Raw genomic sequence first — 16574 nt, 5'->3', positions numbered from 1 at the left:
AAATCATGATAATCATGTTATGTTAAAATTAAAGTTTATAACAATTCAAGAAACATCCTTTGGTTAGATACATTTCATAAAAGTAAATATTTTAAGTGGTTTATGGTGTTTGGGCGCCCTCTGGTGGTGTACTACATATTAGTTTCTTTCTGTATCGTTTTAAACAACAGCGAAACTTCACACAGACGGAATAGATCGCAAAAAAGATGAAAAATTATGTCCTGGGTTTGTCACTGCAAGGACAGCATCCATCATACATTATTGTTCATCAGGGATTAAGTGCAGCTCATCTTGGCCTGTATCCCTGAGATAAGACTAATGATGACATTTGTTTTATATTCATGTGATCGTGTACAGTAAAATGCAAAACATTTTTGTTTTTCTGTTTAATACACATTACATTATATTTATTTAGCAGGCACGTTTATCAAAAACAGCATACAGGGTATATCACAACAGAAGTGAGAACATATTATTACTGTCACAGCTTAGTGCAGATACCTTGGGAATATCACTTATTGAATATTGCCGTAAAGTGCAACGTAGACAGCGCATGCGCGGACATGCGTGCTATAAATCAACCGGGATTGCAGCTCGGATCGCGACAAAGACGCTTGTTTCGGATGCAGAAATGGAGGTAAGATTAGGCTGCTAAACTTTCTGCTTAATTTAACCACTCCGTCTTCGTATAAGAGCGTTCTACTTGTAAACATTTTTAATTGTGAAATTAATGCATACTGTAATTTTCTGTGTTCTACAATCTGCAAAGAGATGTTATAAACAACATCTAACCATATTATAGTCATATTATGAAAGAGTTGTTTTAAAGCGAAATTGTCGTGTTTCTCGTAACGGTTTCAGTTTGTTCGTAAACCAAAATGGCGAATTCCTATCAAAACATGGGGTCCCTGTGACTGAAGGACTCCATACAAGTACCAGTATGACCCCATCGGGAGTTTTATGCTGTTTAAGAGCATGTTTCTTCTGTTCTTTTGTTGGATACTTGCGAATTATTTATGGGCAAACGATGCTTCAGAGCCCGTCGGTCCTATTGGCGACATAGGCGGCCGCCTAGGGCGCCCATTTTTGGCTATTCTATTTCACATGCAGTCGCGAATCGCCCCGGATTAACTGAAGTTGGCCGGCTAGCGCCCTCTGGGGTGCCGGTGTTCTGACGAGTTGTGCTGCCTTGTCGAAACATGCTACCGTAGCGCGAACCCTCAGCTATGTCTATCGATCAGTGCTACCTCATCGGACAATGCTACCATAAGGCTGCGTTCTCTCGCTCTCAACGAGGATAGACAAAAAGCACTAAAATGTACCGGGGGGCTGCATAAATAATAATAATAATAATAATAATAATACGCTTCTTAACCGTAAGTTAACAGAATATTAGGTGAAGCGCAGCAGTTTTCAGGTGCCCATTCTCTCTCTAACATTACAAATAACACTGAAGTTGTCATTGGCAGTCTGTTTTATATGTATGCTTGTATGTATAATGAGTCAACATGCTGTTTTAGAAAATATATATATTTGAATAACAGAGGATCCTACTTTTTTTTTTACCAATTTTAAGGGAAAAAATCTTGAAGTAAGATATAATTCCGAGACAAGCGCACAACACTTCTGATTTGACGGATACGTTACTCGGAACATCTGCTTAAATCGCTTTATGTTTGCTATGGCAACTAAAATGATAAATGAAGGTTTCGCGATACTTCACGAAGTCCACCGTTGGAAATCTGTACAACGGAAACCCGAAACCCACCGTGGAAACGACATTAAACTGAGCCTCGAGTGAAGAGGGATTGCTGTATAATTTTATTCTTGTACATGAGCAGCATAGTGTGAGTTTTTTCCCAGTGGCTGCAGTGCCAATCCTGCCACCAACCCCAAGTTATTCCCTGTAAATTGGAGGATCTCCTTATAGGGCTGGGTGTAGATTAACACCATACCCAGGATGAAGCAGTGGCAGGTTAGGGGCCTTGCTCAAGGGCCCAACGGAGTAGAATCTCTCCCAGCATTCACCCTCACCTCAGCGCCACCACTCCACCCGCCCTGTCAGAGGTCAAGTGAATCATCTGTGTACAAAATATATGTAAATATGTAACTGCCGTAATTGATACTGCACTATAACAAGCAAGAAAAGGCAACTAAACTTCGTTTGCGATTAAGTACCATTAGAATTAGTGTTTACGGGGCACAGCTAAATGTCTTCAACGTTAAACGTCATCTTGGCAATTAAAGTCAAATTAGTGATAATTATTGATTTTTATAACTGATACGCATAGTTGGTAATTGTGTTAATAACCTTTCCGAGTCTCTGGAATTGCCCAGCAAGCAACAGTGGTGAACTGGTGCCTGTTTCAAACAATTAAAAATTAGAATGGACAATTACAGTGCAAGAAACGTCGTCTAACAAAAACAGATATACTTCCTACTCGCCTGCTGCTTTTCAATGAGATGATGCAGGTTTGCGTCAATAACCAGATGCATTTCACACAGTGTAGTCTGTTACATCATCAGCCAGCCACTGCGCCCCATGCAGTGTCCGGAAAGAAGAATCATACAGTTTGAATGGTCCAACAACTGCTTCTGCCCGGCCATTGTCTTCTGCAGCCCAGAGCATTTTAACTGAGGAGAAAAAAAAGCATGAAACTTAGAAACTGTAGGTATGTATGTGTACTTGGCTCGTGATCCAAAACTACATATTGATGTGGGACATCTTCATAACACACAAATGAACTTGAAAGGATAATGGGCAAACCGTCAGACCATAACGTTAATTGAAAGGTTAGTGTTAATGTAAACAGCAGCCGTGCAGGTATTGTTGTATGGTCAAAAGTATGGCAACCAATCAGTAACCAGCAACATGGCCAGAACAGCCAACAGCCTGAACGGGGCAAACAAATGATCAACAGGTCAAAATCACAGAGTAAGAAACCTGAAACAACAATCTTTTTTTTGTACACTTGGCATCACATTCAATGAGGGATCCTGTGGAGACTTAAATTCAAGGTCAATGACAAATCACTTGCCTGTCATACAATGCAACATGCAAAACCCAATGCCTGCTCTTTAGGGACTGGGTAACCAAAAGTGACACAAAGTAGAAACTAAATTATTAAACTACATCAAGGAAGAATAGATCAAGTAAATCCTGAATAAATGATATGCAAGGCAGACATGCAAGCTATCTGGCGTAGTGAGTTTGCTTGTACCTCAGTGATGTCATCTTCTTTGGTCTTTGGTCTTGGCAGATTCACTACTCTTGTTTTCTTGAAGCGACAGGTGTAGAGTCTCCATAGCTGGTTTTTTTTTTTGGCTTCAGAGAATATTCCATAAGTACTCTGCTCAGGAAGAATTCTGTCGGGAAGCTGAAATGAAACAAATTTAAATAGCATGATAAAGTAATGCTGGATACAGCAGCTCAGCAAAACAAGGCGAGGTCTGTAGATGACTCCAGAAACTCACTGGCATGACAAGGGGAACCTCGGAGGGGAAGGCAGCCTCTCTCCCGTACATTAACAGAAACGGGGAAGGCTTTGTGCTGTGTGGACGCTGGATCTTAATGAAAATAATGTGCCATCCAAGTAGACATGCCAGTTCTTCTTCTCATTGACTAATTTTGTGAGAGCCCTACAATTTAAAGTATGAAAAGCAACTTAACACATTTAAACCTCTCAGAAATAGTGCAGAATTTCTTGCTCTAACAAACTGTGCAGAACCAATGCTACACGAACTCCTCGGAGCAGGGAGGACAAGCCTGTGTCACAAAGTTCTAATTAAACCCTGAATAAAAACAGAAACAATAAAACTTGCTGCTTATTTGTTTTCCCATCCAGACCGTTGGTATGTTGATCACAGCTGTCACGCTCCTCTCAATACCCAATAGGTCACACAGCCTGTGCTCAAGCTTAAAAAAAAAGAAATAGACATTTTAAAATACTAACAAAGCAGCAAGAGAAGAGTTCCTGGATCATTATAATAACAATGGGAATTTGAAAGTGCACATGCTTCATTCACAAATTCTCCGCCCTAGTCAGAAAGGGTTCTTTTGGGACACCCGTGGCTATATATAATAGATCCCACTTCAGCTGCAGCTTCAGGTTTTAGTGGGAAAACCTAAACCCACTTAGAACAGTAATCTGTAGCAGTGAGGATATACTGGAATCCAGCAGTTTTTGGAAGAGCTCCTGTGAAGTCAATGCCAGTGAGATCCCAGACAGCAGACACCTATCGTGATCAAACAAATGTTTTATTTTTTAAAAGCATTTCATAGCTGTTATGACAGTATTAAAATGTTATATATCTGTTGTAATATCAAGATACTACTGTAGACATTTACCTTAATACACTGTGATGGCTGTGGAGCTGTCAGAGGCTTCTGGCATTTATCACACTCCACTCCAGGACCTACAAGAAATCCACTGTTAACATGTATGTAGTTTTTACAGCTATAGCAAATTCAATACAGAAAAACAAGTCGGCCACATACCCAGTTGTCCACATCAACGGTCAAGCCATGCCAGTAAAATCTGGAGCACGTGGCAGAGCGTGTTTTTAGGATGGCCGCGTGCCCCCCCAGTGGAGGGGAATGAAATGCCCTGAACAGCATCCTTCCCTGTTCTTTGGATCTAATGGCTGTTCTGCATAAAGAAGCTGTCCTTCTGCGTTGGACACCAGGAGATACATTAAAGGGCTCTCTCATCAAAACACCACAATTGATTGCACTCCAGATATTCACCAAAACAAGGGTGCACAAGCAAATATTTACTCTCTTCAAAGTCAAAATTTCAGATTTTCATGGTATTACCTTTTATGCAAAGCATGCTGTTTCAGATAACTTGCGTTACATGGAAGTTTTCATATGCAAAGCACACCATTTCAGCTAAATTCTGCGTTCTGCAGAAGTATGCACATTCAAATATGTATACATTTAATTGTCAAAATTAACATTTCAGATTTTCATGTTATGACATTTACTCGCAGCCAACGTTTAGGTTCCTTTTAAGGTTGCACCGATCAACAGGTATGGGGATGTATAAGGCGAAATGTATAGGTTGCAAAGATTGATGAGTACGGTGATGTACAAGGTGAAATCTTTACTGTGCATTTGCAGAACAGGTCTAGAGCACGTCTTGATAGGTTGCATGGTTCGACAAAACACCAGAAAAAAAAGTCAAATGTTCATTTCGACTTTTAAATGCGTTATTATTCGCATGGGCTCACTTGGTTTGCTGCAGAACACAGAAGTTAGCTGAAACGGCGCTTTGCATGTGAACTAGTTTTGCTGTATAATGGAAAAGTTATCTGACTACGGTGTGTGCCATCTGTAGGTATGGAGAACAAGTGGGAAGAGCTATTCACCTTCCTGTCTGTGGGAGCGTACCCACCAGGGTATGATAAGTCCCAGAGATTAAGTCTTAGGAGGTACGCCTCCAAATTCACACTACAGGGTGAGTATCTGAAGTACTATCAGTTGTAGTGTTTTGGTAAGATAGCTCTTTAATGACTGTAGCTCTTAATGTTCAACGCAGAAGGACAGCTCTTCTTTGGAACCAGAAGAGCTATTAGAACCAAAGAAGAGGCAAGGATGCTGTTCAAGGAATTTCATTCCTCTCCACTGGGGGGGCACACAGGCGTTCTAAAAACACGCTCTGCCATGTGCTCCAGATTTTACTGGCATGGCATGACCGTTGATGTGGACAACTGGGTATGTGGGCGACTTGTTTTTCTGCTTTGCTGTAGCTGTAAAAACTGTATACATGTTAACAGTGGATTTCTTGTAGGTCCTGGAGTGTGGTAAATGCCAGAAGCCTCTGACAGCTCCACAGCCATCACAGTGTATTACGGTAAATGTGTACAGTAGTATCTTGATGTTACACAACAGATATGACAGTATTAAATGTTATATAACATATATTAAATGCTTTAAAAAAATAATTATGGTAGGTGTCTGCTGTCTGGGAAGTCATTGGCATTGACTTGACAGGAGCTTTTCCAAAAAGTTGATGGATTTCAATATATCCTCACTGCGGCCAACTGCTTTTTAAGTGCAACCTGTAGTATTACATTGCAAATGGGGTCGGAAGTGGCCCAATCTGGAGTTTGCATGTACTGGGAGCAGGTTTTGATAAGGCATCAATTGAATTCTGCTTCCCTCAGGTGTGTGCTGAATAATGGTATTTATAATTTAAATGTTGGGCAGTCGTTTAAATACAAAAAAAAAAAGTTGACTATTCAGATTATGTTTGTTAGAATGTAAATATGCATGACATTTAATAATAATTCATTATAAATAACCGAATAAGAGCATCGCCAGAGGTTTGCATGTTAGGCGGCATCTCACCGCTTCGTTCAGCTCCATTCCTCGGCAACACTGCTCACGTATAAGAGTACAATGATTATACCTTTGATAATGGCCATCATTAATGGAATGTTCCACTTGCTTTCATTATAAATTCAATTTATATTTGCTTTATACAAAAGGTTAAGAAGCATATGCTGAACTGCAATAATAAAATTATACAGCAATCCCTCTTCACTCGAGGCTCAGTTTAATGCCGTTTCCACGGTGGGTTTCGGGTTTCCGTTGTACAGATTTTCTAAAACAGCATGTTGACTCATTATACATACAAGCATATATATAAAACATAGACTGCCAATGACAACTTCAGTGTTATTTGTAATGTTAGAGAGAATGCGCACCTGAAAACAGAATATTAGCTGAAGCGCAGCAGTGAACTTATGGTTAAGAAGCGCATTATTATTATTATTATTATTATTTTATTATTATATATGCAGCACTCCCTGTATATTTTCGTGCTTTTTGTCTACCCTCGTTCAGAGCGAGAGCACTGTTCGATGAGGTAGCACTGATCGATAGACATAGCTGAGGGTTCACACTACGGTGGCATGTTTTAACAACCAGACAATCAGAACACCAGCACGGCGCTGACTTGGCCAGACGCTTTCACTTTGTCCATCACAGCCTGGCTGTTAATCACTTATATAGTCAAAAATTGATTTTAAAATCCACATACATAGTATAGAAATGTAGTTCTTTTCAATATCTTTGCTCCTACTGCTCTCTCAAAAATCAGTTATACTTAATGTGATCAATGAATTGCTGAAGCTCTTATGGCTTCAAAGCATGTTTCAGATGTATTATTTGTAATATTTTACAAAAGACCCTTTACAAAAACGCTGCCGGGGCACTGGATGGACGACGTGCGCTAAGAACCCAGGCTTTGCTCTCTGTACGTGTGTGTATGTCTTTAAAAAGGAGAACAAGACGGAATACGTGAAAATTCACGTTTCACTTCACCGATTCTCATTCTTGTACAAATCATTTCATTTTGAGTGTCAACAAGAAGAACAGTATCCCAAAGCGAAGCGGAAAAAGCCGTCGGGGGCTCAGTACCGGAAAAGGAGGAAGGAGGAAGAGGAGAGGCGTAGGAGAGGTAGCTGCATTCTGTCATTTCGTAACTTTTGCTTTATTGTCGCTTCGCTATTGGTAGCATCAGTGTTTAGCCAAATAAGCTGCTCACATTAGATAATCTACTGCTGTGGGCTGTTTGTTACCTGCTTCTTTACTTAACGTCACTGCTTAGGCATGCCTGAACGCCAGTGTGCAGGGGATACGGCTCATGGCCTGAATGTTTGTATTGTGTGTAATGGTTGCTCTGCAGTTATTTGTGTAACATTATGTTAATCAAATAAATCAGTCGTCATCATTGTCTGTTAACCAAGGTCAGTAATATTATAACAAAAGGTAATGGAGCAACTGCTTAGGCGTGTTTTATAGCACTGTCATTTATACAATTTCAGAAGCCATTCTAAAATATCTAGAGTCAAGCTCAACAGCCGATGAAGTTCCGAGCACGTCTTCCTCAGGTGTTCCTGTTTGTTCAGGTGAACAACATTTCATTTGGGACATTCTAGACCAGGAGCTCTCAAAGTCCGGATTGTAGTCAGATGTGGACCGAACCTCAAGTTAATCCAGATCTAGCTGATGACGCACCTTGTAAATCAGTATGGTTAGGCTTAAAAACGGTTAATGTGATATGCAGTACAGAAATACAATACAGAACCACCAAATCTCGCACACACATAACTTATCATATCCCCCTTCCCATTCCAAGGGGTCCAAATGATCAGCAAGCATTAAAGTTTCCATTTCTGTTGTATGGCGATGTCTATGAGGTAACTGTTAATTCATAATTTGTCAGAGTTTATGAAATGCTGTTTAGTTGCTGAAAATTGTTCAGGACCCTCTGACTCTGAATGAAAATCTGATGCGGACTTTTGCCCAAAAAGTTTGAGATCCTATGTTCTAAACGGTAAATAATGTAAATGAAAATACTGTATGTAACGCGCAGTACAGTCAGTGAATGTATATGTTTTGCATATTGATAGAATCGCTTGACGAAATGATGCATCGGCCGGCTGCATCTTATTCTGCTGATGGGAACACGAGACTGACCACCGATTCCACCCTGCCGGTTTACTCAGGTGTGTGGATACAGTAAAACAATCGCACGACTCCTTGTCCTCTTTGCTGTTTAATTAGTACTGCTGAGACTGACATGTTTAATATATATTTCAGTCAGATTCAAATAAGGTCTTTATATAAAGAATCGGGACGTGCGTTTCTGTGTGAAACGGTTATTTGCCCTGCAGACGTAACAGAGACATCCTCCCCTGTGCTGCCTGTTGAGGTGAAAACAGATGAACCAAGTGCTGCTGATCCTGCTGACTGGCCTTCATATCTGGGTGACACTGTGAGGACAGTCATAGTGGGCAGAGGACCGTATCAGGTACCGCCTGGTTTTCTGTTAGTTTTTTTTCTTCCAGACAGCTGAACAAAAATGAAGTAAAACATGGAAATATATATAAAATAAATGACTGATCCAGAAAGTTGTATGGGGAGGTTGGGCACATGGAGGGGCAATGAAACGTCACCTGCTTCCAAAGGGGGGCATGACAGAAATAGTTTGAGAACCACTGGGTTATACACAGCTACCAAAGTGTCTCTCTGTTTGTGAGAAGTATTTAAACCACAGCTGTATTGGAAACCTGCAATGTCACCATCAGCTGTGTGACGTAAGGGCACCTTTCCAGTGTGTCACCATCAGCTGTGTGACGTAAGGGCACCTTTCCAGTGTGTCACCATCAGCTGTGTGACGTAAGGGCACCTTTCCAGTGTGTCACCATCAGCTGTGTGACGTAAGGGCACCTTTCCAGTGTGTCACCATCAGCTGTGTGACGTAAGGGCACCTTTCCAGTGTGTCACCATCAGCTGTGTGACGTAAGGGCACCTTTCCAGTGTGTCACCATCAGCTGTGTGACGTAAGGGCACCTTTCCAGTGTGTCACCATCAGCTGTGTGACGTAAGGGCACCTTTCCAGTGAAGCAGTGGATAGCAGTGCTGGCATGGCTAACTGCCACTGTACAGTCCCCAGCAGTTAGGAATATGGCACTTGCAGGTTTTTCCTTGTCTCCCCTCTTGTCCTTCAAATGGAGACTCGCAAACCAGTGCATTGTGCAGGTCACAGCCCGATCACCCACCTGACCTACACTGCACCCCACCCCCACGGCTCCCCCTGCAGGTGGTTGTGCCCGGCCGGGCGGAGAATGAGATCGCGGATAGAAGCGGCAGAAATGAGTTTCCTCCGCAGGGTGTCTAGACCCAGCCTTAGGGTGAGGAGCTCGGACATTCAGGAGGGGCCTGAAGTAGAGCCGCTACTCCTCCGCATGGAAAAGAGCCAGCTGAGGTGGTTTGGCCATCTATCTATGATGCCTCCTGGACGGCTCCCTAGAGAGGTGTTTCAGGCCCCGGTGCAGACCCAGGCCCCCGGTGCAGACCCGGGCCCCCGGTGGAGAGATTATACCTCTCGGCTGGCCTGGGGACACCTTGATATTCCCCCGGAGGAGCTGGAGGAGGTGGCTGGTGAGAGGGAGGTCTGGCATCTCTGCTTAGACTGCTATCCCCGTGACCCGACCCTGGATAAACGGCAGAAGATGGATGGATGGATGGATCTATATGCTTACACACACACACTTATTTCCCCATGACGTTTAAGAATAAGCTCTTTCATTTGCTTCCATAAGTACTATTTTATTTGTAATGAAAGATGTCCTTCAAGTTCATACTGCATCCATATAAAGTGATGCGGACTGTAGCCTTGTAGATGGCTGGAGTATAACTCAGCCTGAGCTGCTATCCAGGTCTTTAATATGATAGATGTCTGTGTTTACTTTGTAATACTCTGGTCCCTGGATATTGACTGGCATCTCATTGGTCCCTGGGTATTGACTGGCATCTCATCCCAGTGTGCCCTATGCTGTCTGGGGCAGGCTCCACGTGCCGTGTCACCCTGACCAGTGTTTGTGGTTAGAAGATGCATGGAAATATCAGGGACAGAACGCTGGTGGTATAGTGGCCTTGTGTTTCTTTGCCCTCTGCTGGTCATTGGTTGTAACTGCAGGTATATTTTTCCACCATTCTGTTTTGGTTTCTGGCTTGATGCACAACTGGACTTTGCTGCATTAGTGCCAGTCAACCCATTGGGCAGCATAGGTGGCCATCGAGGGTGCCATCTTCTGAGGGGGCACCGACTTAGCCAGCCACTTTCACGGATGGGGCACAATGCACACGATGCACTACATGCTCCTTGTGCCCTTTGAAGCACTGGCACCCTGTGCAACGTTGGCACAGAACAGTGATGCGATTTGGGGGAAACGGGGACAGTGTCAAGGCTGCTGATAGGTTGGCAGAGTGTGACATGGCAAGTGATCTGTCCCCTTTGTGTTTGGCAGAGCGGCCACATCTCTGTCGGGCCCTCGGGCAAGGCCCTTAACCCCCCCCAAAACGCTCCAGGGACCCTGGATTAATGGCTGAACCTGCGCTCAGATCCCAGATTTCTCTCTCACGTCAATATATGTTCATATGTTTTTAAAACAGGCAGCAAATTGTGACACGTAGCACTATACGGTGTACTTGTTCTCATACTTGTACAAATGTCAAATTTAAGCTTCATTTTATTTTGAGTGGCAACAAGACGATTATTCCAAAATGAAGAGGAAAAAGCCATCGGGAGCTCAGTACCGTAAAAGGAGAAAGGAGGAAGAGGAGAGGCGTAAGAGAGGTAGGAACATTCTGTCGTTTATTCATTTTTTTGTTTTTATTGCTGCATCACTATTGATGGCACAAATGTAAACCAAAAAAACCTGCTTACGCTTGACGATGGATGTGCCAGGTGCCCATGAAGGCCGTTTGCTGCCTGCCTGCCTGCCCGCCTGCTTGCTTGTATGTGTCATTTTTCCTTAGTGAAGTGTGTAGCCCTGCTGGGGTAGCAGTGCTCTCTGGACATCATAGATGTCAGCTCTGTAGTGGTCAGAAATGCTTTAAGGGAAAGATCACCCATTGATTCAGCCTGAAGTTACTGTAATATCATAATGAATTAATCCTTCTATCATATTAGTCAATAGGGAATAAGCCCTATGGTTTGATTGTGTTCATATCCTTGATACTTTTGATGTAGAGTGTATGTGTGTAATGGCTGTTATGCAGTTTATTTGATTTTAAATAATTTTACATGAATCCATCATCATTTCCTAACCACTGTCATGGGTTTTCAATATTATAATGAAATGAAACAGTTGAAACTTAGCTGTCATTTATATAATTCCAGAGGCCATTCTAAAATATCTGGTGTCAAGCTCAACAGCTGATGAAGTTCCGAGCACGTCTTCCTCAGGTGTCCTTGTTTGTTCAGGTGAGCAACATTTCAACTGGAACATTCTGGATGGTAAATAAAAATACTGTATATAACGTGGAATCCAGTCAATGGATGTACAGGGATTGAACAATGAAGCTGAAACCCCTGGTTTTAATGTCATTAGTGTGGTGTGGGGCCTCCATTTGTGGCCCATACAGCTCGAGTTGGTCTTGGGACTGACAGATTCAAGTCCCACACAACAGCCATTTCATTTTGAGCCGTTGCTCTTGCAGAACAGTGGCCAGGTCACTGTGTGAGACTGGTGGAGGAAAACAATTCCTGACTCACTCCCCCAAAACACCCCAAAGTGTTTCGATAATATTCAGATCTGGTGACAGTGAAACAGTGAATGTAGACTCATCATACAACAGAACATGTTTCATATTGTCCATAGCCCACGATTTGAGCTGCTGGCACCATTGACACCAATGTTTGGCACGAGCGACCAAAGGTTTGGCTGTAGCAGCCCGACCATGAATACTGACCCTGTGGAGACCCAATGAACAGTTTTGTTGGAAACAGGAGAGTTGGGGTGTGCATTTACAGTTTTTTTTTTTTTCTTCTTCAATTGCTATGATGCACTCTGTAAAACTGAAATCACTTTCTCAAAACTTTACACACAGTTGCCGTAACATCAGTGTATGTGGGCTAAACTGTGAATTATTACTCACTGCTTACTCAATGCATTCAGTCATTTAAATGCTTCAAAATGCCTGGATTCCTTTCTCACTCAAAACACACCACTATGTTGGTATGAGTCTCTTTTGAAGCATGGATTAACTGTTTGTGGCTGTACTGCATTTTGGAGGAGAGATTCACTGTTTGGCCAAGCTGCGTGTTGGTATTGTGGACTGTGAGTTTTGAGAAAGTGACTGCAGTATTGCATGTTCGCAGTTGAATGAATTGATCTGCAATGAGTTGGGCAGTTGTGGTTTTATGTTTTTGGATACAATCCGGGTTAGTGCCTCGGATATCCCTTCAGACAGCTTTCTCTTGCATCTACATCTACTCCTGTTCAATGTGGTCTGTACTTCGTGGTGGTCTGCTGACATTGCCATGGATACTGTGGCTCTCAATACACCAGAAAGCCTTGCAGTCTTGGTCACAGATATACCAGCAAGATGTGCACGACCAATTTGTCCTCTTTTCAACTCTGACATGTCTCTAATTATATATGATATGTTATTGTCAGACATGAGGCTGGAATTTTTCTTGCATTACAGCAGCTCTGTTTGACAAAATATGTATATATGTTGTGCGTATTGCAATGTTTTATGTACAGTTGAGCTATTGCTCTGCTAATTCCACCTTCACACTCTGTTCTTACTGATGGAATTAGTAATGCATGAAGACTGACCACCAGGCCGTGCAGATATAGGTGTGAAACCTCAAACACTATTGACCAGATGTTTCAACTTCATTGTCCAACCCCTGTATATGTATGTTTTGAATACTTATCATTTGAAGGACCAACACATCAGTCAACTATATCTTTTTCTGTCATGTGTTCTTGTGGAGAATAAATATTTATATGCCCTGCAGAAGCACCAGAGATTTCCTCCTCTGCCTTCCCTGTTGAGATGCAAACAGATGAACCGTGTCCAGCGGATCCTGCTGACTGGCCTTCACCTCTGAATGACACTGTGAGGACAGAATTAGTGCTGAGAGGACCGTATCAGGTACCCCCTGATTTTGTGTTTCCAAAGAGAGATGGTGCGAGAAGTTGCCAACACCTGTACTTCTTCAGAACCTTAAAAAATTGTGAGAAGGTCAAAAGAAACTGGTTGATATACTCCTACAAAAACAACAGTCTTTTTTGTTTCTGTTGTAAACTTTTCTCTACCAAGACCATTCATTTAATAAATGGAGGCCTGACGGATTGGAAAAATGCAACAACTCTGTTGAATTCGCATGACCGTAGTCCTGATCATCTAAGGCACTTGGCATCATGGAAAGAATTTGAGTTGCGGCTCAAGGCAGCTGAAGCTGTTGACAAACAAGAGATGACCGTCCTTGATGATGAGAAGCGGTGGAGAGCAGTGCTGGCACGGCTAATTGCCATTGTACAATCACTAGCAGTTAGGAATATGGCACTAAGAGGAGACACGGAGAAACTCTATTGTCCTTCAAATGGAAACTTTTTGAAAGAGGTAGAGCTTCTAGCACAATTTGATCCTATAATGAAAGACCACGTCCATAGGGTTAAAAGCGAGTATTCACACCTGAGCTACTTGGGCAAACACATTCAAAATGAGCTCGTTGAGTGCATTGGTGCAAAAGTTTTAGCAACAGTGGTTCAGGAGATAAAGCAGTCAAAGTACTTCTCTCTCATTTTGGGCTGCACCCCAGATGTCAACCATACAGAACATCTATCAGTGTTAATCAGAATTGTGACACTGGGAGAAGACCCTCAGGTCAAAGAGCACTTCATGGGCTTCCTGGAGGCAGACGAGTTCACTGGGCAGAGTTTGGCCACCTTAATTTTGCAGAGGCTGGATGATTGGCAGATTTCCTTTGATGACTGCAGAGGACAGTCTTATGACAATGGCGCCAACATGAGGGGGAAAAGCCAAGGAGTTCAGGCCACGCTACTGCAGAAAAATCCAAGAGCATTTTTTGTTCCCTGTGGGGCTCATACCCTTAACCTGGTTGTTGCTGATGCTGCAAAAAGCTCAAACGATGCCATGGGATTTTTGGGAGTCTTGCAGAAGCTCTATTTGTTGTTTTCTGCCTCTACGCAGAGATGGGCCATCCTTGCCAAACATGTGACCATTACTCTCAAAATGTGGTCTGAGACAAGATGGGAGAACCGAGTGGAGGCTTTGAAACCTCTCCGATATGAAATGTCGGGTGTGAGAGAGGCACTGCTTGAGGTGAGAGGCCAGACCAAAGACCCAGTCATAAAGGTCGAGGCCCAGTTCCTGGCAGAGGAGGTGGGCTCGTTCCGCTTTTTGCTTTGCACAGTTATCTGGTATGACATCTTGAATGAGATACAACATTTGAACAAAGTCCTGCAGTCTGAAACAATGCAGGTGAGTGTAGCTGTCAATCTGCTGAACCATGCTGAAGTTGCTCTGCAGAACTATAGAGCCACGGGCTTTGTGGCTGCACAAAGCTCAGCCAAGGACATGTGTGAAGAAATGAATGTGGAGGAAGTCCTTACACTAAAGAGGCTGAGGTCTACAGACAGGCTGTCTTCCTACGAGTCTCCTGATGAGCCAGAACATGATGCCCTTAAGAATCTTGAGGTGAACTTCTTTAACATGGTTGTTGATTCTGCCATCTTTGCTGTGAAGGAGAGATTCCAGACTCTTGGGGATGTTGAAAACAAGTTTGGTATTCTGTCCAACTTCCAAAGCCTACCTCACCAAGATCTGATAGAGCAAGCAGAGGCGCTTGGGCATGCTTTGAGCTGTGGAGGACAGTCTGATTTGGATGGAAGGGAGCTTGCTCAGGAGCTGCGAGACCTACCTGACTTGCCATCACAGACCTTCATGGCTCTGGAGTTGCTGAAATTCATACAAGCAAAGCAGCTCTCTGAAATTTACCCAAACCTGTGGGTTGCTCTCCGGATTGCATTGACTCTACCAGTTACAGTAGCTTCAGTAGAGAGCTTTTCAAAATCAAAGCTCATCAAAACCTACCTAAGGTCTACAATGTGTCAGGAACGCCTCAGCAGTCTGGCTGTAATGAGTATCAACCCTGACGTTGTTGGTCGTATTTCATGTGATGATGTCATAGAGGACTTGGTGGGGGGGTGCCAGCGGTAAAGCCGGCTGTGGGCTCCACATGGGCTTTGATCGTCGTCGTTCTACAATGTAACCTCCCTCCAGGCTGGAGTCAGGATTGGACAGCTGAGACTCTCCCTCACACACGCCTACACACCCCCTTACACTCTAGAAGCTGCCCCCCAAATCTTTCTTGAAGTAAAATTTTGAATTTTGAGATCCTGGCTCTGTGTAATTCTTGGAGTAATTCTTGCGGTCGTTTTATTTGACCAGACTTTTTTTTAATGGCTGTTCTGCAACTATACACTCTTTAGCAATTAATGTTGTCCTTTCGTTAAAGCCTATTGTGCTGTTTGGAATTAGGGCCGAAAGGTATGAAAAATTCACTGTATGATATCCATATATCCCAGTGTTGGGGTTTTTGATATCATGGGTATAACACCCTCCCAGACACTCAATGAATAACACAAATGTCCATTACAGTTTTATAAACTCATTTCTTATTTTCAGTCACATGAAATCCTCTCTAAATTGCATCGTCACTTGTACAGTGAGTGATATGACTCATGGGAAAATTAGCTTGCACGTTCTTTTAGCAGGTCACTAACGGACAACTCACGTTTTTCACTGTGATGTAATAGCGTTTTGGTGTGTGATCATTTAAACCGTGATATGGAACAGCACTAATGATATGTTTCAGGTGTTTTGTCAGGGTATACTGTCCAACAGTTGCACTCCTAAGTGTAATACTATCTTCCCCATAAGGCATATGTCAGTGACATGTAAATGTGTTAATTTCATTAAATATTGATTATACATGTAGACAAAATGATATCCTGCAATAGGCCCATTTACCTTCTGCTCACCCTGTTTACCATGACTGCAGTTCTGGTATGGCTGCAGTTCTGGTATGGCTGCAGTTCTGGTATGGCTGCAGTTCTGGTATGACTGCAGTTCTGGTATGGCTTCACCATGGAAGCACCAGCAGCAGCAGGACGCAGCTGATATGCTGAGGGCTCCACAATGTGTCTGTGATTAATTCCTCCAAAGTTCTGTTTAA

The 16574-nt window shown here is 42.8% G+C and overlaps 1 protein-coding gene across 3 annotated transcripts; it reads left to right on the top strand.

Moving 5' to 3' along the window:
- Positions 1–537: 537 nt before the first annotated feature.
- On the top strand, positions 538–15731 carry LOC111858846 (zinc finger MYM-type protein 1-like). Of its 3 annotated transcripts, XM_023840980.2 has the most exons (11): positions 538–637; positions 5340–5459; positions 5541–5716; positions 5793–5855; positions 7367–7466; positions 7834–7917; positions 8422–8517; positions 8686–8822; positions 11057–11153; positions 11700–11783; positions 13329–15731. In XM_023840980.2, exons 2-11 carry the CDS (start codon positions 5342–5344, stop codon positions 15554–15556), a joined length of 3183 nt encoding a protein of 1060 aa, XP_023696748.2. In that variant the 5' UTR covers positions 538–637; positions 5340–5341; the 3' UTR covers positions 15557–15731. The 3 variants fall into 3 exon arrangements, with proteins under 3 accessions (XP_023696748.2, XP_023696750.2, XP_023696749.2); XM_023840981.2 differs by lacking the exons at positions 5340–5459; positions 5541–5716 and having other exon boundaries at positions 588–637; XM_023840982.2 differs by lacking the exons at positions 5340–5459; positions 5541–5716; positions 5793–5855 and having other exon boundaries at positions 547–637.
- The last annotated feature ends 843 nt before the right edge of the window (positions 15732–16574 follow it).

The sequence above is a fragment of the Paramormyrops kingsleyae genome, chromosome 5 (genome assembly GCF_048594095.1).
Source record: "Paramormyrops kingsleyae isolate MSU_618 chromosome 5, PKINGS_0.4, whole genome shotgun sequence".
Lineage (NCBI taxonomy): Eukaryota > Metazoa > Chordata > Actinopteri > Osteoglossiformes > Mormyridae > Paramormyrops > Paramormyrops kingsleyae.
The sequence above is the reverse complement of the archived record's forward strand: the minus strand, read 5'-3'. Positions and strand labels throughout refer to the sequence as shown.

Bases quoted from the DNA above. Each gene is read 5' to 3' on its own strand.
- LOC111858846 (XM_023840980.2), top strand. From the start codon at position 5,342: ATGGAGAACAAGTGGGAAGAGCTATTCACCTTCCTGTCTGTGGGAGCG. The intron at 5,460-5,540 runs GTGAGTATCTGA...TGTTCAACGCAG, and splicing joins CTCCAAATTCACACTACAGG to AAGGACAGCTCTTCTTTGGA. The intron at 11,784-13,328 runs GTGAGCAACATT...TATGCCCTGCAG, and splicing joins AGGTGTCCTTGTTTGTTCAG to AAGCACCAGAGATTTCCTCC.